Raw genomic sequence first — 24,021 nt, forward strand, 5'->3', positions numbered from 1 at the left:
AAATCTTAAAAAAAAAAAAAAATAAGCCACCCAGGCTACGGCATTTTGTGATAGCAGCTCAAGCAGGAGGGCGGTGACCACCCTACAGCCCTCCTACCGTGCCTCCTGCTGTCCCTGGGACAGCAAGGTCAGAGTCAGACCTGGGCTGGCATTCTGGCTCCACCGGTACGGGCCACTCAACCCTGGCAAGTTATTTACCTTTCTGTTTCTTCAGGCAGCGTATGTGCAGGGTGCCGGGATTGCCAGGGTGAAGGAAGTAACAGGCCCCGTTCTTAGTGGCTTGTACCCCCGTGGGCCTCTGTCCCTTACCTGTGCAATGTAGCACATGGGGAAATTCATTTCCTGCCTTGAGCAGCTACTAAGTAAGCACTAGGACTGAACTAAATGTTACACCTATCTTGCTGAACTCAACCACCACCCTATAGGTAGGTATCCCCACTTTATAAAAGCTGTAAGGCCCCAAGATTTTAACTCTGAGATGCCCCACACTCAAGGTCTCAGAGCTGGGAAACAGACATACGGTTAACCTCCGGTCTCTGACGCTCAAGTCCCTCTGTTACCGTCGGCTTTACACAGCGCCATGGGCTGCTCCAAGCTGCTGGCGGTGTCTAGCCCACAGTAACTGCCAATAGATCAGTACCTCAGCAGTTCTGGGATCCCTGGCTCCCTGAGGCAGCCTGCTTGCTCTCATCATGCTGCCTGGAGGTCTGCTGGTGTCTTTCCATCCCCCTCTTTGGGCCAGCTGGACGGCAGCTCACCTTTCTTCGTGTCCCTACCTCTACTCCCTGCTATTAAGGGCTGCCTGAATGCACTAGCAACCAGTCACACCCCGTCCACCAGCTTGGACAGAAACTTGGTCAGGTCGCTGACTCCAGCAAAGAGGCCCAGTCTGCTCACCGTGAGGCAGGGTGATGCTGGCTCCGTCCAGGATGGCCTGAGCCAGTTCGTGGTCGTTAGCTTCGGCTGCGTAGGCGGCAGCCTTGAGGGCATCCCAGATCTCCTTGCGGCCCTCGAAGGCAGGTGCTGTGTCCCAGAACTCGTCCCGTTTGCTCCGCAGCTGCCCATCAGTCATGGGGTAGTCGCTTTTCCACTTCAGCCGCTCCTTCTTCAGGGGCTCATTGCGTCCTGGGTGGGACAGAAGGGGGAGGCTCAACACCTCGAAAACTACAAGCAGCCGCAGTCTGCCCTGGGCCCAGGCCAGGACCTAGCCTGCCAGGTACGCACTGCGGCAGCACCTGAACACTTATGTCTTTAGGGCCTGCCCAGGAGTCAAGGAAGAGCCCAGAAACTGCACTCAGCAAACCTGGGGATACAATATATTTTTGTCAGCAAAGCATATACTGCCTTTGTTATCATTGCTGTTGCTCAAGTTTTAATTTTATTATTAGAAAGTAGTACATGTTAAGGCCTCACTTATTAGAAAGTAGTACATGTTTAAGGCCTCCCTGGTGGTGCAAGGAGTTAAAGCATAGAACTATGAAGCTATCTGCAGCCACTGCAGCATGAGTTTGATCCCCGGCCAGGGAGCTGACCCGCATGGCACAGCAGACCTCTTCTGTCTCACCTGCTGCTCCCCTCAGCAGTGTATAGTCCTTCTGCCTGTTCTTTCCCCACTCTGTCTGTGGTGAATCCTCTCACCCCCTGCACGTCTCACCCACACCCCAGTTCTTGTGTGCATAAATAAAAATTTATTTTAAAGAAGAAAGTAACACGTGCTCAGTATTTAAACGGCTAGAGAGAGCACAGGTGTGTGGTAAAGTCCGTCACCATTTGCAGAGCCAGCTTGCGCCAGATCCCAGGCAAGGCGCACTAGCCCCACTGTGTATATGATCCTCAAAGCAACCCAAGCAGGAAACCTAAGACCCCAGAGAGCGCATCACTTGTCTAAAGCCACGGGAGCAGCTGACTGCGAGACTGTGCGAAGACCACCCGAACTGCTGTCTGTACGTGGCCGTGACGGGGAGCCAGCAGGCACGCCGCCCCTCAGCAGTAACCACGGCAGCACACGCAGGCACCTTTTCTCCGGCTGCCTTTCCCCACTGCTCCTCAGTGTAGTTGAGTTCATATGATTAAATTTCTTTATATTCTTTGTTACAAAAGGATTTGAAATATACTCATGCCAATGTGCCCTTTCTGTTTATTCCATTCTACACTACTGTTGTTGTATAATCCCATAATTAAAACTTATAAACTGTCATGTCTTTTTATTAACGTTCTACCATATCACTAGAAAGAATTTTTTTTTTTTGAAAACCATAACCAACTACTGCCAACAGAAACAATCCCTGCAGCAACTGAGAAAGCAATTCTATTAACTGCCATTTTTCTTTGTACCCAACCCCAAGTCACCTTCGGGACAACCTCAGAATAGGGTCAAGACAGAGGACAGAAGCGTCTCTCAGAGGCTTTCAGGAGGCTTCATCATTTCAAAGCTGGAGACAGACTCACCCGCGAAGTGAAGCCTGAAGTTCCCAGTATCACTCAGGTCCCTGGGCCACAAGTGTAAGTAAAGTGGGGGGCTGCCGCCAGGCTGACTCAAGAGAGGGGCTCCTCAAAGGGAAAGGAGACCTTTTGTTACCTGCCACTGTGTGAGGGAAGCCCATGGGAGCATTTCACCTATGTTCATTATCTCATTTCCTCTTTGCCACTGCCTGAGGCGGAAGGTGTTACTATCACTGCCTCGCAGATGCTGGGACAGGCACGGAGAGGAGAAGTGGCTTGTCGAGATCACACAGTATGTGACAGAGTGAGGTTCTACTTTAGGTCAGACCGGACCTGCAAACAACCTCTGCAGGTCTGTCACTGTTGTGTGGGCAGAAAACCCACAAGACAGACAACTAAAGTGTTCCTGGGCCAGCAGAAGGAAATGCAAATGCTCTTTGTAGGGAAACAACTTCCTACCAAGTTTCTAAGAATTCCCAAGGTAAAGTTCTAAGGAAAATAAATAATAATGTTCTAGTTTTTTAAAAATAATGTAACCGTTTATTTTTACATCATTTTGTGCCTTTTTTCCACCTCACTTGTATGTTCTAGTTGTTTGTTTGTTTAATAATAAAGTCACAACATTCACGGCAACAAGGGACGAAGGCACCAAGCCAGCAAAAGCAGCAGACAGAAGATCCAGACTCACAAAGCCTTCAGGTGTGGGGTGTGGGATTTATCACACACAGACTGTGACATGTCAAGTTCAAGAAAGAAGAGACCTTTAAAATATGAGCAGGGAATAAGAGATTTAAAGAATCATACAGAACTTCTGGAAATGAAAAATGTAACATTGAAATTCAGATAGTTTAACTTTCTGAATGAAGGATTTCTAGAAAGAGCACAGAGATTGGTCTAAATTGACTGATAAATTTAATGTATAATTTAACCCAATACTATTCTTAACTGGGAATTTTTTCAAGGAACTTTAGCAAGTTGATTCTCAATTTTACAGAGAAAAGAGAGTCCCAGAGAAGAGTGTGGGGAGAACTTGCACCAACTTTATTACTCTATAGTCAGTGTGGTCCTGGCACAAAACTCTGATTTGTACTCAACTTGGACCAAACTCTGGGTAACCCGGGAGACCCACTACTTACGACCGGCCTCTGAAGTGGGGGCCAGTCTTGTGGGACTGAGTTCTTGACCTGTGGGGTCTGTGCTAACTCCAGATATGTCAGAATTTCATAGAAGTTTAAGATATCAGCTGGTGTCCAAGGAGAACTGGAGAACTGCCTGGTGTAGGAAGAAAACCCACACAGCGGGCATCAGAGATACTCTATGCTCACAGCACAGGAGAAACACAGGAGACTCTGCAGCTGACTAACAGACACAGCCGAGGGCTCTGAGCCCCCCCACCCCCACAGAAAAATGTCAGTCAGAATCCCTATCTCACTCCAACCACAACAATCAAAGGCAAAGGTGTGAGAGAAAGGAGGCACTGGAGGCCACAGTTCTGGCCACATGACGTGTGGCCCAGAGGTATTCCTGTCTGGACAAGGAACAGCTCTGCTTCATGACCAGACACCTCTCTGTGGCCCTGTAACAGGGTGGCCCCCTAACACGAGGCTGATCCATCAGGACCCCCAGCCCTCAGCAGTGACAGCCTCCCTGCCACCCAACGACCTTGACGTAGGCTTTTCAAGTTCTTGAGCTTGCTGCTGGAGTCTCCTTGTGCCTGCCTTCCCGCCAAAGTCCCTTTTTACCATCCCATCTATCTCCACTCCTGTGGGTGCAGGCCAGGTGCAGCTAACGGGCAGTCCCAGTCCACTGAGGGCTGAGAGAGCTTGTCAGAATTGAGAGCTCAGGTTCTAAGAAAGAGGCTTCTTAGAAGAGAGAGACTAGGGTGCAGGGCCTCTGTTCCCTTCAGCTGCCCCCCAAAAGCCCCCTTTACTTTCAGTGTTCAGGTTTTGGTTCTGAGGTTGCTGGGTAGGTGACCTGGGACGCCTGAGGTGTAGCAGCCACACACGTGCATTTCACCCTTTAAAATAAATGCAGCCCCACAGTGTTTCAGAGTCCTCACCTCAGGCTGGCGGAGAGACATTGCCTTCAGAGTCCCCACCCCTCCAGCAGATATGGCACCCCGCCAGTCAGACACACTTCTCACCACAGGTGGACACCATACAAGTGAGACTCTCTAAGTAGTAACAATCTCTGCAGTCACTGAGGATGCGATGGTTTAAAAAATCATCCTGCTTCTTCCAAAACAGTGGGGGGAGGGAAATGCACTAGACAATGGTGATGGCACATGGGTGATTTGGTGATGGGAAGCCCAAGGGGATTACAACTGAGATGGAAAAATGCACAAAATGGTGTAAAAATAAACTGCTATATTATTATTATTTAAAAAACTATTCAGGTTGAAACACTAAAAAGGGCTGGTGGTGGGAAGGGAGGGGCTGCCGCAGGAGTGGGCCACTGCTGTCAGCAGGCACCCACCGCTGAGCCAGCAGGGGGCGGCTGCAGCACCCCTGGGCCAGTGCTGGCTCCCTATTCCCCGGCCAGTGCAATACCCCATGAAAATACCCGGCCAAGCGATCCAGGACACCAGAACGTGTGCAGCCCTCCATACGGTGCCTGCAGCCATAGGCACAGGAACAAACAACAGAAAGAGCAGCTTTTTACCCAAACATACAGCCAAACTGACAATGAATATTTTCAATGGCTTTTTTAAAAAAATACCGATGCTTTAAAGTTAGTTAAGGGCCCCCCTGGTGGTGCAACAGGTTAAAGCCCAGCACTACAAAGCTAGCTGCAGCCACCCTGGCCAGGGAGCTGACCCACATGGCAAAGCAGACCTCTCCTGACCCGCCTGCTGCTCCCCTCAGCAGTGTACTGCGTCGATCTGCCTGTTCTGCTCCCCACTCTGTCTCTGGTGAATCCTTTCACCCCCACCCCCACACCTCTGGCCCATACCCCAATTCTGTAAGCATAAATATATCTAGTTAAGTCAAAGAGGGTTGGGCTGCGGAAAGAGTGTAAAACCCATATGCTACACAAATGGGAAGACACTTCCTGGAGGCATCTGGGACAGCACCAAAAACTCACAAGTGTGCCTCCCCCTGTGAGCTTCTGGTATCCCAAGAAAATCACCACAGTGAGTGGTAACGCTTGTCTACAACGCTGTTTCGCTCAGCACAGGGAAACTGGAGACGAGTGAAAGGGGCTGCGGTGAGACAGCCTAAACCAGCTCACTGAGGCCCGCGTACCGTGCTGGGCGGGGGTGTGCCAAGGCCAGGAAACGTCCGCAGTGAACAACACAACAGGACAGCAGTGCTCACTAGTCCAGCTTCTGTGTCAGGAAAGTAGCCTGTCATGTATATGTCCGTATTTATGTATATTTTGTCCCTAAAAAAGAATGATACTTACCTATAATGATAGACTGGAAGAATTTACACTGAGATATTAGCCATAGTTATAAATGATTGGTAGTTACCAAGGAATTTTTTTCTTTTCCTTTTTTCCCAATTTCCAAAATGAACGTTAGTAATAAGAATAATACAACGAAAACTGTATAGTGATGGGGAAAGGTTCGTAATATTCCAGGGAGCTGCCTGGCGCAGTTGGCAGTCTGTGGGGCTGAGGAGGGGCTTCCAGTGGGGGTGAGGGTACAGCCGCCCACACTCACTGTAGGCTCTCGGGGGCTGGCAGCTCTGGGCGAATGTCGGGCCAGAAGGCACAGCTGGAACAGGAAACCCTAGAGGCTTCTGCTGAGTCTCCACCTGTCCCCGATAAGGGTCCCCACCGTTGGTGAAGCTGGCCAATACACAATAAAAGCTTATTCTGTCCTAGAGGTGCACTGCACCCATGGAAACTGGACTTCTGTGATGGAGGTGAGAAGGACAGCAGAGCTACTGGTGACTGAGCAGAGAACGAGTTTTTGAGTCCAGAGACAAAAGTGAGCATCTGTGTTAGGGTCTCCTGGGGTGTTGATCAGAGGCAGATTCCCTGGGCCAACCTCAGCCCCGCTGAGCAGAGTCATAACGGCTGGGCAGGTCGTGGACTTGACTCTGAGTGAAGAGCCCCGCTTGCAAGCACAGGGAAACAGAGCGTAAAGGGCAGTTCATCCAGGCTTAGCTGGAGAACTCAATGGATACCTCCAAACTGCTGTAGAGGGCAGAGAGGAGAGCTGCGTCTGGGTTGGGAGGATGATGACGGTGGGCGCTGGGGGTAGCCTCCATAGTGAGCGATCTGGTAGTACCACCCCAGGGAGGCTCTGAGAGGACTGTGGGAGAGGGAGCACCGGAAGGCCTTTCCAGCTTGCCGGAGCTGGAGCGTGCCTCTGACACCCACATAATTCAGAACTGCTCTCAAGAGAGGAGCCTCAAGAATGCGGGAAGGACAACAGGCCCTGGCTGCTTCTGTCTGACTTCCCAGCACCTCACGGCTTGTCTGGCCCGGCACATTCCCATCAGTGTCCTCTGAGCGGAAGATGGAGCGACTGCAAATACAAAGTTAAACGTGGGGTGGGGCATGACTGAGAAACCACAACTGAGAGCAGCAGCAGCAGCAAGGGAAGCTGGAGAAGGGTCTGCAGGGGGGAGACGCCAGGCACCCGCCACTCTCAGACCTCACCCCCAAGAGATCCTGATGGTTTCTCCAGGGACAGGCACAGCTGAGCTGCTGGGATGTGACACCACGACTGAGACCAGCCAAGGGAACACGAGAGTCCCAGGACAGTCAGTCCACCAAGCCAGGAGACAGCCCTATTTATACGTGTGGCAATCCCCAGGCTCCGTTTGCACATTCAGTTACCAAGCTCTACACCCTCTCACCCCCCGCCCAGTCCCTGCTCCAGGGATGGGGCCTCTGGTGTCCTCCCCAGAAGCACTGATGATGTGACAAGTCTGGGCTTGCTCTGGCCCGTGTGACTCCAATCAACAGGAGGCAGGGACAGGGCCTTCCCCTTTCCAAAAGCCTGGGTTGCCAGGGCGCGTGGGCCAGGAAGCAGATGCAAATCTCTCTTCCCATCCCCTCCCACCCTGGAAAGCACAGCTGGAATGCAGGAGCTGAGAGATGCAGCTGAAGTCCTGCCTCTGGTGGAGGAGATGAGTGGGAAAGAACGGTGCGGTGGGCTCCAGAAGGTTCAGCCACCAGGAGAACGCATCAGGGAGAGCAGGCCCAGGTAATCCTTCAGGAAGCATGACACTTAGGCAGACTTAGCCCAGGATGACTGTCAGAGCCTGGGTGACATCGGGGAGAAAGTGCTAGGCCAGCTCTGCTCAGCTGGGCCTCCCCATGTGGCCTCCTTATGGGTCCTTCTTCCCCATTCATTCCCTCAGGCTCCGGCTCAGAGGTTCAGGAAGGGAAAGGGGCGGAGCCAGTTGCTAGGTGACGGGCCAGGCACTCCCTCCTGGAATACTCGGTAGGTCGGGCAGTCTGGGGCAGGGCTGAAGGAATCAAAAGTTCCTTTGGGGACCCCACAAAGGGCTGGTGATGGCACACAGCCTGGGGACAACTGCAGGAGCCTTGTTTCAATCCCTGAAGCCGGGACCACCTCCAGTTCTGTGGGGTCCTGGGGGCCGGCCAGGGTCTGGCAGGCAGCAGGTCTCAGGAACTGCTTGCCAAGTGGACGGACGGAGCAGTTTAGGGAAAATGTGAGGAGCTGGAGAAGAGAGGCAAGAGCAGAGCCGGGGCTGTGGGGAGCACCAGAGCTGCCGAAAGAAATCTGTGTAAGGGGCAGGAAGAGGAAGAAAGGGGGCAGCAGAGGCTGGAGGTCCAGGAGGGGTGAAACCAGTCCCTGAGGTGGTCCGCAAAGAAACCCGCTGGAGGACGAGGGGCCGCTGGAGCCCAGCCCTGTGGAGGCTGGAACCCTGTGGTGACCAGGGAGATGAAAATGCAGCCAAGAAAAAGAAACTTCCCCAGAGGCCTCTGCACGGGCAGCTGAGGGTGTGGACAGGGCACCTGGGGTGCGCTTTCACTGTCCTGCGTGCAGCGGGCATGGCTGGTCGCTGGGGCGTGCTCCTAGAGCAGGGTTGCCACGCCCAGCCTCCAGCCAGGGCTCCCGGTCACAGCGGGGGGCGGGGTGGCGCTAGGCACTGCCCCACTGCTCCCTGACCCAAGCTGACTTCCCCCAACTGTCCCCATCCTATTTCCTCAAGGACTTGGTCCACCTGATTTCAACTACAAAGAGAACCCCCAAATCCTCAGGACCTAACCTGCTGTTCAACCAGCAGCTCCTTTCTGAGGCGGGATAGGAGAGAAAACTGCACTTCACAAGCAGAGTGCAGCGGTCACATGCTTGGGAAATGGCTGCACTTCTTGTTTCAAGTTCACATGAAATCTAAAAAAAATGAAACACAGTCCATTCCTTTCTTGTATATTCATCATCACGAATGAGTGTGTTTGTCCTCAGGGACAATGAAAGCCCTGGCCTGGACGGAACAGTTCCAGTTCCAGTTCCACCCTACAGTGGCTTCGGAAACGGGCAGTGGGGGCTGCTGTGGCCACTGACCACCTTGTGGGAGTGTGGGCGGCCGGCTGGATGACCTCGTGTCCTGAGTCTCAGTGCTCCCACCTGGAAGACGTCACGCCCTGCAAGGATTGCTGTAGGGACTACAGCACAGGCTCCGGCTGTGCCTAGAAGACAGTAGTTATTGTGGCCAGCAGTCAAGCCCAGTCAATAATGCTGAAGACCATTATGCAATTAGAAATCTCAAAGGCTACCATTTTTCCCTCTCCTAAAGTCACTGCAATTTTGAACACTCCTGCTGTGGTGAACCTTGGTCTCTTCCCAGTGCGGGAGGAGGCAGGGCTACATCAGGTTAAGTTTGACAGGGACAAAGAGCGGGTTTGATGGATGTCTGCTCTGTGCCGGCAGCACAGCTGGGGTCAGCATTTTCCTGGGCAGGAGAGGGAGGATGGTGACTAATAAATAAAACAGGAACTCCCCAGAGGTAGCTAGAAAGGTCTCCGGTATCTGGCCTGCTCCCCTTGCTACATCAGGGCTCCAAGGGAAAGACACAGGCTGTTGTTTTCTGGCGCCCAGTTGCCAGGGAGGGCCTCTGGCGGAGTCAGGCCATGTGGGGTCCCCCCACCACCGCCCGGTAGCCAGTGTCTGGAGGCTGAGTGGGATGGCCTGATGTTCAGGTCTGCCCCACTGGGTGCCACACCACGAGCGCTGCTCTGAGACACGTCGTTCCACGGGACGGGGCTCGCAGAGCAGGGGAGACCCGAAGTGAGAGTGACCGCAAAGCCATTTTCCTTTTATAGAAGTCTGAGGCCTTGAGAGGTGAAAGGACTCCACACCGCCAGCTTTCCCCCGCGTACGTGTGTGATGGAGTGGAAGATCAATTCCATCAAACCACGCCACTGCCAGTGAAAGCTGAATTACAAGAACGTTAACATGGCAGCAGTTTGAGACAAACGGCCCGTGGGCACAGTGGCCAGCAGCCGCGCACCAGGGCAAGTGTGAAGTCACCTGCCTTTCAGCCTCCTCGAGGGCAGAGTGCACTGTGCCAGGCAGCCCTGCCAGGACACCTGGCCTGGCCGTGTGGGCTCAGCAGACACCAGCCTGAGACTGAGTGTGCGCGGCTGATCCGGGGCTCCGCATCACGAGTCAACCTTCCACCCCAAATGAGGCTCCTAGCGGGAGCAAGTCAGATGCTGTGTATTCTGGAGAAGAGGCTGACGCGATGCCCTCAAGGGAGCCCAGTCCGCTGCTGGATGGGCCAAATGGTTTTAGAAAGTGCATGGGACTCTAGTTGCCCCTCACAGAGCAGCAGCAGATAAAGGGATACAGAGACAGAGGAGAGGGTCCAGGGTTTGGGGTGAGGAAGCCCGGGGTTTCAACATCAACTCCATTATAAACTGTGTGATGTGATGTTGAATGATACATGAATGCTCCTTTTCTGGAAAGCAGAGGGTAACAGTCTACTTCTTAGGGGGGTGGGGGGGTGGGAGCATTGAAGATATAAAGATACAGATTACATTAACTAACAGAATAAAGAAAGTTTTGCAGAATAACTCAAGTAACCTAATACCCCAGGAGAGGTCTGCCCGGCACTACCCCCACCCCCAGAACTCCTCCTTCCATCTCAGCAAGGACCCCCTGGCTCGTCAGCAAACACAACAGCAATCCTCCCAGGGCTGTCACAGCTGGAGCGAGATGGAGCTAGAAAAGACCCCTAACCCTTTGCGGCTGGTGGCTCTGTATGCTTTGAGCTTATGGGGCACTTACAGCCCACACCCCAGGAACTGGCCCTACATTACGGTCTTCAAGTCTGTGTCTTCAGTGGGTAATTTGAGTCAGAAGACCGGGGTCCATTTTTATCGTGACCCATGCTGAGGGGCCCAGGGCATGACCTCTTTAAGAGTCGCTGCTTCCCCATGCCTGACGGAGACACTGAAATGCCCAGGGAGCTTCTGTGTGTACTACGCACAGATGCCCAACATCACCCAAACGTAGACCCTCATTTTTGAGAGGACCCAATTCTTTATGCAGCCCAGGACCCACAGCACTCAGGCTGGATCTCTGTGGGTGAATGGAGAACATCTGAACATGTCTACTCTCCTCCAAAGCCAGGCTCGGGCCTTGCAGGCAGCTGTGCCTGACTCACTCTTTCCTCCTCTATAGCCCGTGAATCACCAACCCTGCCGGCCGGCGTCCTCCCTGCCTTCCTGCCCAAGCATCCCCTGGTTTTGACCTCCACCGTCAGGATGCAAGACGGGGGCCCTCTTCCCACCAGGGCATCCCACACCGGCAGAGTCCCACCTGTACCCGTGCTGTCCCTGCATCTCTCCGGTCAGCTCCAGGAGGGCAGAGCCTTGTGAGGCAAGCAGTGTGGTGTGGCAAAAACCTGGCTGCCTGGGAGTCGCCCGGCCTGGGGATTCTGACTTAATTGCTCTGGGGCAGGGCCCGAGCACCAGCGGGATCTTGAGTGGTTCTAATACGTGGCCAGGGTTGAGATCTGGAATGATCTGATCTGCAGTGAGGCTGTCCAGCCTGGAAGGCTGCTTCCAGTGTGCTTAATTAGCCTCTGAGAGGACCTGGCGGGGGAGCTCATGAGAGTCCCATGCCTGCTTGAGAATGACCATCTGGACTGTTCTTTTAAGACCTGCAGCCAGACAGGGCAGGAGGCAAGCAGCAAATACAGCTCAGAGGACCTGTGCTTGGGGAAACCCAGGAGATCAGGTCCAGGAGATTCGGGGTTAAGACCCTCCTTGCAGAAAGAAGAGGGTAAGCCATGCCAAGAGGCCAAGAACAGGAGTCTAGAGTCAGACAGTCCTGGCTACCTTACTCACCAGGAGGGTTCCCCTCCAGAGAGCTGAAGTGCCCAGAACGAGTTCTTAGCAGTGCCACAAGAACTCGTTCTACAGGACAGAGGCGCAGACCTCTGCATAGAAATGGTGCAGCTCTGAGCAAGAGCAACAGCGAGTGAGCAGAGGGAGGGAGGTCTTACTTCCTAAGAAAGCCCCCCACCCCCTCCCCAGCTGCTCTGGGCAAGAATAAAGGAAAAACCTGACTCATCAGGGCTGTATGACTCACAGGCCGACAAAACTTACTTGCCAGACTAGCAGGGAGGGGAGCCTGCTGCTCCCTGCCACGGTCGGGGCCAGGGGCAGGTAAAGCCCATTTCTCCGTCTCCGCTCACCCCAACTGCCAGGCCGTGGTGGCTCAGCTCAGTCCCGACAGCCACTGCTCCTGTGAAGGGCAGGGCTAGGACGGGAGAGAGTGGGTCAGGGGCAGCAGGTCGGGAAGGAAGAAAGGTTCTGGCATTAGCGAGCAGGACTCAGGTCCAACGCGCAACCCACCCCTCACAGGTGCGGCCCCAGCAGCTGAGCCTCTGAACTTCCTATACCAACCCGCAAAATTGGTGCAATTAACACCCATTTTGAAGGGCTGCTGTGAGGTTTAAACAAGATGCTGTATGTAATCGCCTCGTGCTGTGTGAGGCACCAAGTAGAAGCTTAAGATGGAAGTGATTATTACCAGTTGTATAAGTACTAGATTTAGGACCATAAAGAGGGTTTTTTTTAATGATTTATTTATTTATGCATACAAGAGCTGGGGTACAGGCCAGAGGTGTGGGGGGTGAGAGGCTTCACCAGAGACAGAGTGGGGAACAGACTAGGTGGACTGAATACACTGCTAAGGAGAGCAGCGGGCGGGCCAGGAGAGGTCTGCTGTTCAGCTCTCTGGCTGGGGGTGGATCCCGTGCTGTGGACAGCTTCATAGTGTTGCGCTTTAACCCGCTGCATAGCCAGGGAGGGCCCATAAAGAGGTTTTTATATCATTTATGTGCTTCACTTAATCCTTACAACAATCTTGCATGGCAAATATTTTTACTCCCATATTACAGATGAGGACACTGAGGTTCACAGACCCTGGGGCCACGGAGGAAATGCAGTGAGGTTTTTCAGATTCCCTCACTTCCAGCTCTGTGCCTGTTCAGACCCTGTCCTACCTGCCACGCCAGGGCAGCGAGACAAACCCCTGGCTGAAGCTTGGCGCCCCCTTCCCCGGAACACAGCTCAAAGGCAGAGAACCAGTCCCGCCCCCAGCCCAGGAGGAGCTATTGCTGACCCCACTGACCACTCTGCCCAGCGTGGCCTCGCTTCTGCTTCTGCTCTGCTTCCCGCCCAGCCTGGCCCCCACCAGCACGCTGCCTGAGGAAATCTGCTCCCCGAGACCCCCGTGTCGCCTCCACATGGAGACGGCCATGCACCCCTCCAGGGGCAGCTGGTCCCCCAGTACTAGTGTCTGAACGGCCCACTCCTCGCCGGCAGTCGGATGAGCCACACCATGCAGCTACCCAAAGCCCCAGTCCAGACCTGCAAGGGAGCCTTGCTCTGCCACCCTCTTGAGAAGCTGGGCATGTTTTACCCTCTGAGAACTTCAGTTTTCTCATCTGGAAAGTGGGGATAATAAAAGTCCCTACCTTATGGGTTTATGATGAGAACTATGCCAATAACATAATGTTAATAATCGTGAATAGCATTTATTAAGCTCTTATCGTGTGCCAGACACTGCTTTGAGAGCTTAATGTGTATTAAATCACCTAATCCAAAGGTAATGTGGCTAGATGGGGGGCTGGCTCTGAGACCCCCACAGAGAGTGCCTCTCTTGAGACTCAAGGGCTCTGGCCAGAGGAGCTAGTCTAGAGGCTGCACCGGGACCTCTTCTACAACAAATCAAAGCATGAACCTCTTTCCATTCTAAGTCCCAATCTGGGCATGGCCTCACCCAGTTATTGCAAGTTTCTGTGAAATATAAAATAAAAAGAAGACAAACACGAAACAAAAAAGCAAGGCCTCCTCATGCCTCTACAGGACAGTAACAGGATCCAGATTGTTGGATCAAGAGGCAGTGATCCCAACCCTGGAATTTGCACATACCTCCCCCTTCCTCAGAGAAAATTCCAGAAGGAAGGCAACAATCCCACAGGAGGAGAGGGGGGGTAAAATGGTAAAGGTGCTGGCTGTGCCATAGCCCTCCAGAGTGGCTGTGCAGAGGACCTCAGGGCCTCAGGGCCTCCACCCCAAGCTGTTTATTTTGGCAAAGCCAGAGGTGAGCTGGATCCACAGGGCTTTGCAGCCTCTGGGAATCACCCTGGTATCTGGATGAAGGAGCAGGGAGAGGCAGGGCCCCTAGTCCTCCCACATGGCACACATCCTCACCCTCCAGCCAGGCCTCCAGGGCAGACCCACAAACTAAACAAGGAGAGGAGTTCCTCCTACAACTCTGGGGGAGCTTTCTTCTGAGCAACAGAATCCTGGTTTCAAAGAAAACCGTGAAAGGCCTTCCCAGAAGCCCTTTTACCATGTGAGGCAGGTAAGTGGGTCTGTTCCTCTAGTTTTATTTTGGGGTAGAGGAATACACCCATGTGCTTACCCCCTCAACACATCCCTGACATATCTGTGCAACTCCAAACTCCAGGTTCCCCAGGCACCAGTGAGTGTCAGTGCCCACCACTGCCCACCTGGGCCATCAAGGGCAGACATCAGAGCACTCTCAACCCAGCTACGAAAGTGGGACGCTGCCATCCCGGGACCAGTTGGTTAAGCCCCTGTGACTGGAGCAGGTCATCTTCCTGTGGGCCCTCGTCTGGATCCCCACCTATAAAATGAGGAGGCTGCTGTAAGGGATTGCTGATCTCTTCTAACCCTACGACTCAACTCAGTTACACCGTGGCAAGACCTGAATGCGGCTCCTGGGAACACAAAGACAGCTAAGGCAAGATCCTCACCCTCCAAAAACTCACAGCTCCTGCACAAAACCACAGGCCAACCACATATGCACAAATGCACACACACAGAAAGAGCTATGAGATTCTGTGCAAAGAAAATGCTATGAAACCTAGAGAAGAAATTCTTGAACACCCAGAGGCCGCTGTAAAAATGGCAATGCTCAGGTCACTCATACAGTCCAGTCCTCTGCCACTGCCAGGCACGGCGGACACCCAGACCAGAGCGACAGGTCTCTGACCAGACAAGCTCTTGTCACTGTCTGGGCCGGGGCTGAATCATACAAACGGTGCATGGAGATCCTTTTTTGTTTTGTGGTACATTATGTGCACGCTCACTATTTTGAAAATACTTGAGTGCATAACTTGGGAAGTCCCAGTAATGTGTTACTCTGTGTTACATTAAAAGACAAACACACACACACACACATAGTAAGTAAATAATAGATGCAATCTTGTTTGAAGAGAAACCCAGAAGCGTCAAACTGTCCCATGGGCCAAACCGTCCCATGCAAGAGCAGGGGTATGTGGAAAATATTTTGGAGCCCACACCCTGAGGCACCAGGCCTCCTTTAAGCATCTGCCAAAGGGGTGGGCGGGAGCTGGGCTAGGTCATCTCTGACCTGTGTGGTGAGCACTGGCAATAAGCAGGCTCCAGCTGGCTGAGCTAGGGAGGGGCACTTCAGACTTCCGCCTCCCCACCCCACATCCAGTGACCTGCCCCACTTGGGCCTCTGCTAGTGTAAGAGGACGAGGCCTCAGTTTCCCACTGGGATAATGGTGACAGGAGAGGCAAAGCAACCTGATGGAGGTCCGCAGCCAATTGCACGCAGGGCCGCTAGGCGGTCTGGAGCTCCTGGGCCAGGCTCTCCCCCGCCCCAAGTACTGATCACCAGGCCAGGGAGCAGCCCTACTGGCCCACACCCAAGTTCAGGACCCTGCCACTCCACTCCCAACAGTAAGGTAACCTAATTCTTCCCGGTCGAATGACAGCTGGAGGTGGGGCCAGGGAGCCTGGAGGCTGGAGAGGGCAATGATTACTGGCTGCCAGGGCGCTGAGGCCCAAACTAAAGGGTCATGACCCAGATTCATTTCAGCACAATTCCTGAGCACCCACTGTGTTCAGAATCTTTCCAGGTACTCAAGGGGCCTGAGAAACCAAGGGTGACATGTTAGTTACCTTCCGTGTCTCAAGGTGGCCAGGAGTGCCCCCTGAGATGCCTTTCTTGCCACCCCAACTAAAGTAGGCACCCACACGCGGCCCTCTCCTTCTAAGTGGTGCCTACCCCAATCCTGCCAAGGCTTGTTTAGTCACTTTTGTATCTGTCACCACCACCAGAATCTCAGTTGCGCAAAGGTAAGGCCCCCATCTCTCCTTCACTGTGGCGCACAGCACCTTACACAGAGTAGGCACCCTACAGAGTGGAAGAGCAAGTTAGCTGAGCCTTGAAGGGAATGAGGGTGAGGGAGGCATTGCAGGCGATGGGTACCGAGGGCGAAGGCCTGGAGTCAGGCTGGATGGCACGTAAGGCCAGTGAGTCTGCCTCGGCCCTGATGGGGACCTGCTCCAGGCGCATGACAAAGCCAGGGCGACATAAACAGGAGTCCACAGCGTGGCGAGCAGGGTCATTCCAAAATTCACTCCAGCTGCGGCACACACAGGACTGCCTGATGGTCTTCCCCAGTTCCCGTGCCCTGGCCGGCTAGCTCCAGTCCTGAACAGGTGTGCCACCACTGGGGGCTATCACCAGGTCCTAACAAAGACCCTGTATTACCCCACCCACCCAGCACTCAAGAATTTCTCTGCAAATGCATTTAGATTATAATTCTTCAAGTGGGAACACTAAACATCTGTCAGGTACACTTCTGACTAGCAGTGGGGGACCGGTGGCCAACAACGAGCTGACGGGCTGCCAGTCCAGGAGAGATGTTTGGGTCAGATGAAGCTCATGATATCTCTGTGACTGAGCTTCCAGTGGCCAGGAGATGGGACAGGAACCGAGCTGGTGAGAGGTGTGGTCAAAGGGAGGAAGAGCAAGCGGAAAAGACCGGGAGCTGCCTGCAGACCCTGGGGCCATTTCCCACGGCCCACGCAGTCCTGTTCAAGGGAAAGGGACCATGGACCTGAGAGCCGGGAGGACAAGCCGCCGCAGTCCCGGCCAGTCAAGGCTTGCAACGCAGGCTTTAGATGCTGACTTGGCGCAAACGTGGAAGTGGGGGGAGCAAGGAAGACTGAAAGCTCAACACCATCTCTGTTCTGGGTGGAGGTGCAGGCTGGGGTAACCCCCAGAGTCAGGTGGCGGCCCTTGGAGGCTGTGTGCTTCCCAAGAAAATAGGCCATTTCAAGAGAGTTGGTGTTTATAAAGACAATGTAGCATCTGCAAGGAAAAAAACAGGAAAACACACACTAGTCTTTCTGTTGGACTGGCATGGTGAGAGGCCACTTGCTTTCTAGAACATAAACTTGTGTGTGTATTGTCTTTAAAAAAGAACTCTTGTGTGTTTCTAAAGCTTTCAAGTGTGTCTCAGAAAACTCTGGGTCTCAAGGGGAAAGGCTTTAGAGGAGCCTTGCAATGACAAGGCCGAAACAGCTCAGTCGGGATTTGGGGTGTCTTCTACCCGCAAGCTTCCTGGAAGACAGACCCTTTCTAGCTTCCTGTACCCAATAAAACTCATGGAGCCCCTCTGTAGGAGACCCTCTGTAGGAGCTGTACCACAGCCGTGAGGACAGGGAGTTGCTGTTGCCGGAGCCCCGGGCTCAGGTCAGTGCCTGGCACACAGACATGCTCAGTCAAGGCTGAGAGCAGGAAGCAGGAAGTGCAGTTCAAGTCTCCTGGGAGGAAGGTGAGTGTGGTTAGGAGAGGAGACAATGAAGGGAACCTACCAGAAGGCAGAAAATAGCTGACCTCCTGGCAGAGCCGTCCTGAGGCCTGCGTCAGGTGAGGGCAGGCAGTGGGTGGCCAGGGCCAGAGCTAGTCCTGCCTGCAGGGCTGGGCACTGGGCACTGGCTCATAATACCTGCCCTCCCTGAGACCAGTCTGACGGGAGGGTTAGATCTGTGTCAAGCAAGAGCTGAGTCAGACTTGGGGGGAGGGGTCTCTGAGGGTGCAGGACTGACAGGTCAGACTTAGTTCTCTCAGCTGAGGCCAAGCAGGAGCTGCCCCCTCCAGCCCCTCCCCTCGCCTCCACCCCAGGGCCCAGGAGAAATGCAGCCTCCCAAGGCACTAACACCCGGGAGTAGGCAAGGCCTCGGCAGGTTCCGCTGCAGAAGGATGTGCTGGTAGCTGTACTAGGAGGCCACCTGTTTTGCCCCAAAATTCCTCCCTGCACAGATCCCTACGGATCCCTGAAGACAGGCTTCTGGCATCAGGGCGGGGAGGAGTGGCAGCCGAGGAGCAGGAGGTATCTGTTTTCAGCACAGCCACCCCAAGGGGCAGGGAGGGAGCTCTGTGGGTCTGGCTCCAGGCTGCTGGAAAAGGCATCCTCTCAGTTTCAACTCAGCTGAGCTCAAGAACTGCTGGAACTGGCAGCCCGGTGAGGGGGCTGCTATTTGCTGGCTAGTGTGCATCTTGTCGCCCTGGTGACCCAGAGAAGCAGCAGGCAGCAGCCAGCCACAAGGCCAGGTGCAGAGCCCTCCCTGAGCCAGCACTGGCCTTGACCTTTGCAGTTGGGAAAGCAGATGCACCAGCCACTCAGCTGCCACCCTGGACCCTGACCACGGTCTGCGAGGAACACGTGCACAAGACTCTGTCCTGCCCTTGGGAGGGCCCACGACAAGCCGGGAAACAAGAACACAAAACCTGAACGTGATGAAGGCTTTAGGAGGCATGACAAAGACGACCAGGTCCTGAAGGAGAGAAAGAGCTTGCTTTGCCAGAGAAACAAGAGGGAAAGACTCAGGAGGAAAGTGGCATTAAATAAGAAGCAAGCAAACACGCATCCTCTGTGGGCGTGGACAACCCCAGCTGCTTGGTTCACTCTGGGGCCAGGAGGTCGCTCACAAACCCAGAGCACCTTGGAGCAGGGGACCCCTCCGGCTGGCTATTTGCCCTGACCCCAACTGTCCTGGGTTTCTCACCCAGTGCCCCACTTGGCTGCCCCTCCCCACCTCACACCTGCCAGTGGCGAACACCCAGCACCCAGCATCATGGCCCCGGGTCTGCGGCCCTGCCTCTCATCCCATCCCAACTGAGTTTTCTGTTTCAGACCCATTTGGAAACTATCTTGTGGTGGCCACTTCTTACCAAAACCCCACCCACTGCTCCATTCCACGTCACCTGCAGCCCTGGAAATCACAAAGCAACCTGCCCAGGGCCCGGGAATTGTCTGTGGCAGTTTCCACTGGATCATTTCTGGATGCTGAACTCTGAGTGAGCCAGAGGGTCCAGGTCTAGACACAGTGCAGGCAGCAGTCCCAGGAGCTGGCTGGAGAACAAGTCCACGGCTCAGCAGTGTCGGACCCTACTGCCCATTTTTTGTTGCTCAAAAAGTGACACTTGCTAAGTGGAGAAAACTTACTATTTAGAAAGATAAAAAGAAATCCAGAATAAATAAGAAATTTCCAGTAACCTTGTAGTTTTCATTTCACTTTGACTCATTCAACAAACATTTATGTAGGGCTTACTATGTGCTTGGCACTGTACAGGATGCATTTCTTCATTACAAAAAGGTTGCACTATTCTTCATTCATTCATTCATTCATTCAAGAAACACGTATTGAGCTTCTCCAATGTGACAAGTCCCATGCCAGGAACAAGGACACAAAGTAAACAGGCTCTCAGGGTCAGAACCAGCAAGGGTGACAGGCATGTCAGGAGGTAACAGAGGCCCATGCACTCGTGCAAGGAGCGTCATACACACAGGGCTGGACGTGTGGTCTCTTCCAGCCCACAGACGCACCTAAACTGCTCTGGGCACTTAGGGACGAGCAGAGTTAAGCCAGGCAGGGGAACAAGATGTGCAAGGGCTCAGAGGTGAGTGAGGACTGGGGGAACCGGCAGCAGAGCTGCAGAAGTGTATCAGGCAGCCAGAAATGAGCACAGTGGAGAGGACAGGTCACAAAGGGTTGTTACGCCAGGGACAAGGTGCAGACGCTACCCCCTAGGAGCAGGACAGCCCTGAAGAGGAGAGGCAGGAGGAAGTCCCGCACTTTTGGTAGCTCACCCTGAATCCATGAACACAGTGGCTGAAGGGGCCAAGGCTGGAGGCAGGAGGACCAGTTAGGGAGCTGCCTTCGTGCTGGAGAGAAAACAGTGCTCGGGGCAGGCTGACTGAGCACCTGCCAGGTAACAGGCAGATCTCAGTGGGGGTGGCAAGGAAGGATGGATTCAGGAGGTACCTGAATCACTCATTTCGAGCATTTCTAACCTTTCACGCCAGGACATAAGTGAAGTTTTACATACACTTGAGCCTATTTCCTTACAATAAAGTCCTCATTTGGGATTCTAAGAACAAAGATACAGGTATTTTTGGATTTCTAGGTGCCTTTTACCAAATGCTTTCCAGAAAAACTATCAGCTTTCGTTTCCATCTGCAATTCCCATTAGTGCTACCCAGAGACCCTCTTTGCCCTCCAACCCCGAAAAGAAAGGTAGAAGTCAGCTCACATTCACCGCACTGCTAAGATCTGTCAGGGACTGAATCCTCTGCTCATGCCCAAACAAAATGAGGAGTATGTTGCTTAGAAGCTGGACTAGGGGCCAGGAAAGGGGCACCCCTGTCTCCCGCTTCATCCCACCTACCGCTGCCAGGAACCTTCTCAATAGTGATCATGTCACTCCCCTGCTCCAAACATTTCCATGGCTCCCACTGCCTATAAAAGATGACCCAGACTCCTTGCCGTGCAAGTCAAGGTCTTCCAAAACTATGATCTTCAACACACATTTCTACTCACTCATTTATTCACCGCCACAATACCCATGTACCTGCTCTCTGCCAGGTGCTGTACAAAGTCCTTGCTCCCATGGTGCTGATACCCCTGAAGGGGAGGCAGATAACATGAAAGGCAATATAGCTGTGCATGGTGTTTGTATATGTTGTGTTAAATAAAGTGATGAGGGTGGCCAGGGAGGCCTCTCACAAGAAGACAGGCGCAGAGGCCACAACAGGCTGAGATGGGAACTACACAGACATATTCCTTCTCACTCCCTCTCACCGTGCTCAGGCCACACCTGAGCCACGAAGCCTCCAGGAATTTGCTCCCTGCCTTCATCGCTGCTCCCCTCTCCTATCAATCACCTACCTTCACCAGTTTCACCTGTTGAAACTGAACCCTTCCATGCCTGGCTTGAATGCCACCTCCTCTGTGAAGCCCTCCTAATTTCCCAAAACAGACCTGCTCCCAGCGCTTCTATCTCGTAATCTACACAGCCGAACATACGGACGCATGGGTGGGTGGGGGGGTTCCCCAACACAACGGACGCCAGAACCTCTCAGCTGGCACTCGGACTATATGGCCTCCACCCGCGCCATCCCTAGGCTACGCCGAGCTGCTGAAAGGCAGGAATTGCCTTACTCAGCTTCTGGTTCCCCCAGTCTGTTAGCAGAGTCTGGTGCACAGATGTCGGCCAAGGAGGGAGGCCTGTGTGCAAGCTGTCAAAGGTAACAGGCACAGTGAGACGTTCCTCCTCCCTCTGCACACGCAAATGAAAAATGCCCCCCACCTCCGGGATGAGACTGCTTGTTGTCTACCGCCACCCTTGTCTATCCATTCTCCCCTCCTTCTTGGGACAAGAGCTGCCCTGTCAGGGGGTCACATGGCTGTGTTCTTGCCAACGTATGGGAGCCGCCAGAATGTGAGTGGTTCAGGAGCGGGGCTGAGGACAGCGGGCATGTCTCCTGCACATCACTTGCCCTCACGGGTCGGGACCCAAGCAGAGTCAGCCCGGCTTCAGCCACGCGGACAGCCATGTCCTGGGTCTCGCAGTGCCCGCGGCAGCAGAGCTGCCCTTTCACCCGATGAGCCCAGGGCAGGCAGCAGGGCCATATGCGAGACAAGAAGTACGCTCGCTCTTTAAGCTCCTATGTCATCAGGCCCTTTGTGAGCAGGACAGCGCTCCATGGACAAGTGCACGTGCCTTCACTACGTTTGCTGAGCACCCAGGGGTGTACGCTCTTCTCAGTGCCTGTCAGAATGGTGGGTCCTGACCCCCTGCCAACCCACTGAGGTCTGGGGAAAAGCAAAATGAAGGGGCATACAAGTCAGGCAAACACTCCATGAGGAACTCATAGGGAAGCGTGAGCAGGGAGGGAGAGGGCTGTGATGTGTGGGAAACACAGCATGAAAATGGGGAGAAGGAGGCGGGTGAAGGGGGCATAATTTTACTGTCACCATATTCCACAGAGGAACTGGGAAACTGGGGAAACGTGGTCTACGTCAGCCTTGGAGCCCACAGAGGTCAACAGTCCTGTCACAATTCTGGGTCTCCTATGCCCAGCACCAATTCTTCATTCCACTTTTGGACACTCTCAACCCCAAACTTGAGGCCACTAGTGACATCCAGCCAGAAAGTACCAAACAGAGGGGAGCGCGTCTTGCCCCAGGGCCCTGGGTGCTTCAGCCACCTGCCCAGCCATCCCGCTCCACCCAGCTTATCGGGCCCCTGCCTGGCTGCTCTAGTCCATCTTCCCTAACTTCCCACCACAGGCTCCAGTAAGGTGCTGCGGCAGCGCCTGTGTGGAAACAGTAGACAGAGACCCGGCGAGGCAGCACAGCCCCAAGGAAGGAGCACGGGCCTGGAACAAACAGAGGAGGATTCGGCTTCCAAAGCCATCCAGTACTGCCCTCGTGGCCCAGTCGAGCCCGGAGTTCTTGAATCTGTAAAACAGACACAGCGACACCCCCGGCCCGCTGTGCAGGAGGCGGTGCTCTTGTGGTGCCGGGAGGGTGCTCCACCGACCCGACACCGCCTGCGTCCCCAAACAGGCTCCTGGCCAGAGAGCCCACGGCTGGGCCTGCCCTCCCGGATTAAGGCGCTGTGGGAGAGTGGGACACCACTGCCTGCGGAGAGTGCCCCGTGCTCCGGACAGGTGCGCAGGCAGGCGTCGGAGGGCTGGTGGAGGCGCCTATGCTGAAGGCGCAGACAGGAGTGGTTCTGAAGTGACAGGCATGGCTGTAGAGCGCTCCAAAGAAACACAGAGGTCAAGGATCTCCAAGTAGATAGGACTGGGGCAGAACAGCTAAGGCTACCTCGTGAGAAGAAGAAAAGCAGAAAAGGACAGAGGCAGGGGAAAAGCTGGGGGAAGCCCAGTTTGGGCCCAGCTCCTGCAGTGGTGGGCCTTCTCCAAGGCGTCTGGCCAGCACACTCTGGCCTCCTCCGACCCCTCCTTCAAGCTGTTCCCTTCTGTTCCTGGCACCCCACAGTCCCCATCTGTCCACCCCCACCCTCACCCCACCAGCCAGGTAAAGAGAAAGGCAGCCAGAAGCTCTGATCTTGCTCTTTGGAAAGGGCTTCAGAATCTTGCCCATAAAATATGCCTTAGTCAGGAAGAAGGTAGAATGTGCCAGGGCAGCAAAGGACAAGATTGAGCATCTCAGGGACTGTGTTCTTACCTGGCCACACATCTGGGATGACCGGGGCAAGGCCGTGCCTGCTCTTTGCCCCCCACTATGTGGTAAGACAGTTGACTGGTGCTCACCCCGGACTCGAGTCCCAGGAGCAGGGACAGGAAAACGTCACCAAAGGAAGCAGGCCTGGTCATGCAGAACCAGCGGCAGGAGAAGCAAAACGAGGCCCACAAGGCTCAGCCAGATCCACTGAGCAGACGCCCCACTGAGAAGGCCAGCAAGCAGCACACAGGAAGACAGCCTGAGGAAGGCCAGGCCCTCTCAAGGAAAGGCCTTCTCTTCCTTAGAGTCCTCAAGAGCTAGCCTCACCCCAGGAACACCTGGCTGGCTGCCTGCAAGGGTGCTAACCAAAAAGTCCAGGCTGTGCGGCAGCTGGACATTGCATCCAGAAGCGCTTTTCCAATCGCACATCCAGCCTTGTGCTCTGGGACAGAAGAGGTTATCTCACGCAGGTCTCACAGCTCAGTTCCAATCGGTTGTAGCCCTCCCCTGTAGCCTCCCATCTACATCAACGCACTTGATGTGGTGACGGAGGCTCGAGAACCACATCACGCCCCGCTGCATGCTACCAGCCACATGGCCACAGGAAGTCAGAGAGACAAAGCCAAAGACAGAGGACATTCAGCCAACTGTGCACACGTCAGAGGCCCCAAGGGGCCTGCTCTGGCTGGCTGGCGATAGTGACCCAAAAGAAGTGCATCCACCCCTGCTCATGGATTGGGAGAATTAACATCATCAAAATGGCCATCCTGCCAAAAGCAATATACAGATTTAATGCCATCCCCATAAAAA

General features: G+C 54.1%; 1 protein-coding gene across 3 annotated transcripts in view; it reads right to left on the reverse strand.

The window, feature by feature from the left end:
- Window positions 1-24,021, reverse strand: part of UBTD1 (ubiquitin domain containing 1) — a 47,553-nt gene that overhangs the window by 1,717 nt on the left and 21,815 nt on the right. Inside the window, exons 1-2 of one of the 3 annotated variants that reach the window (XM_012723394.1) lie at window positions 11,198-11,276; window positions 898-1,125 (exon numbers count right to left, since the gene is read on the reverse strand). In XM_012723394.1, coding sequence (XP_012578848.1) covers window positions 898-1,072 — 175 coding nt within the window. In that variant the 5' untranslated portion in view covers window positions 1,073-1,125; window positions 11,198-11,276. Of the gene's footprint in view, window positions 1-897; window positions 1,126-11,191; window positions 11,277-24,021 lie in introns of those variants that run through there. The other 2 variants (XM_012723393.1, XM_004680568.2) reach the window with 2 other exon arrangements.

The sequence above is a fragment of the Condylura cristata genome, unplaced genomic scaffold (assembly GCF_000260355.1).
Source record: "Condylura cristata isolate star-nosed mole 26May11 unplaced genomic scaffold, ConCri1.0 scaffold00011, whole genome shotgun sequence".
NCBI classification, from domain to species: Eukaryota; Metazoa; Chordata; class Mammalia; order Eulipotyphla; family Talpidae; genus Condylura; species Condylura cristata.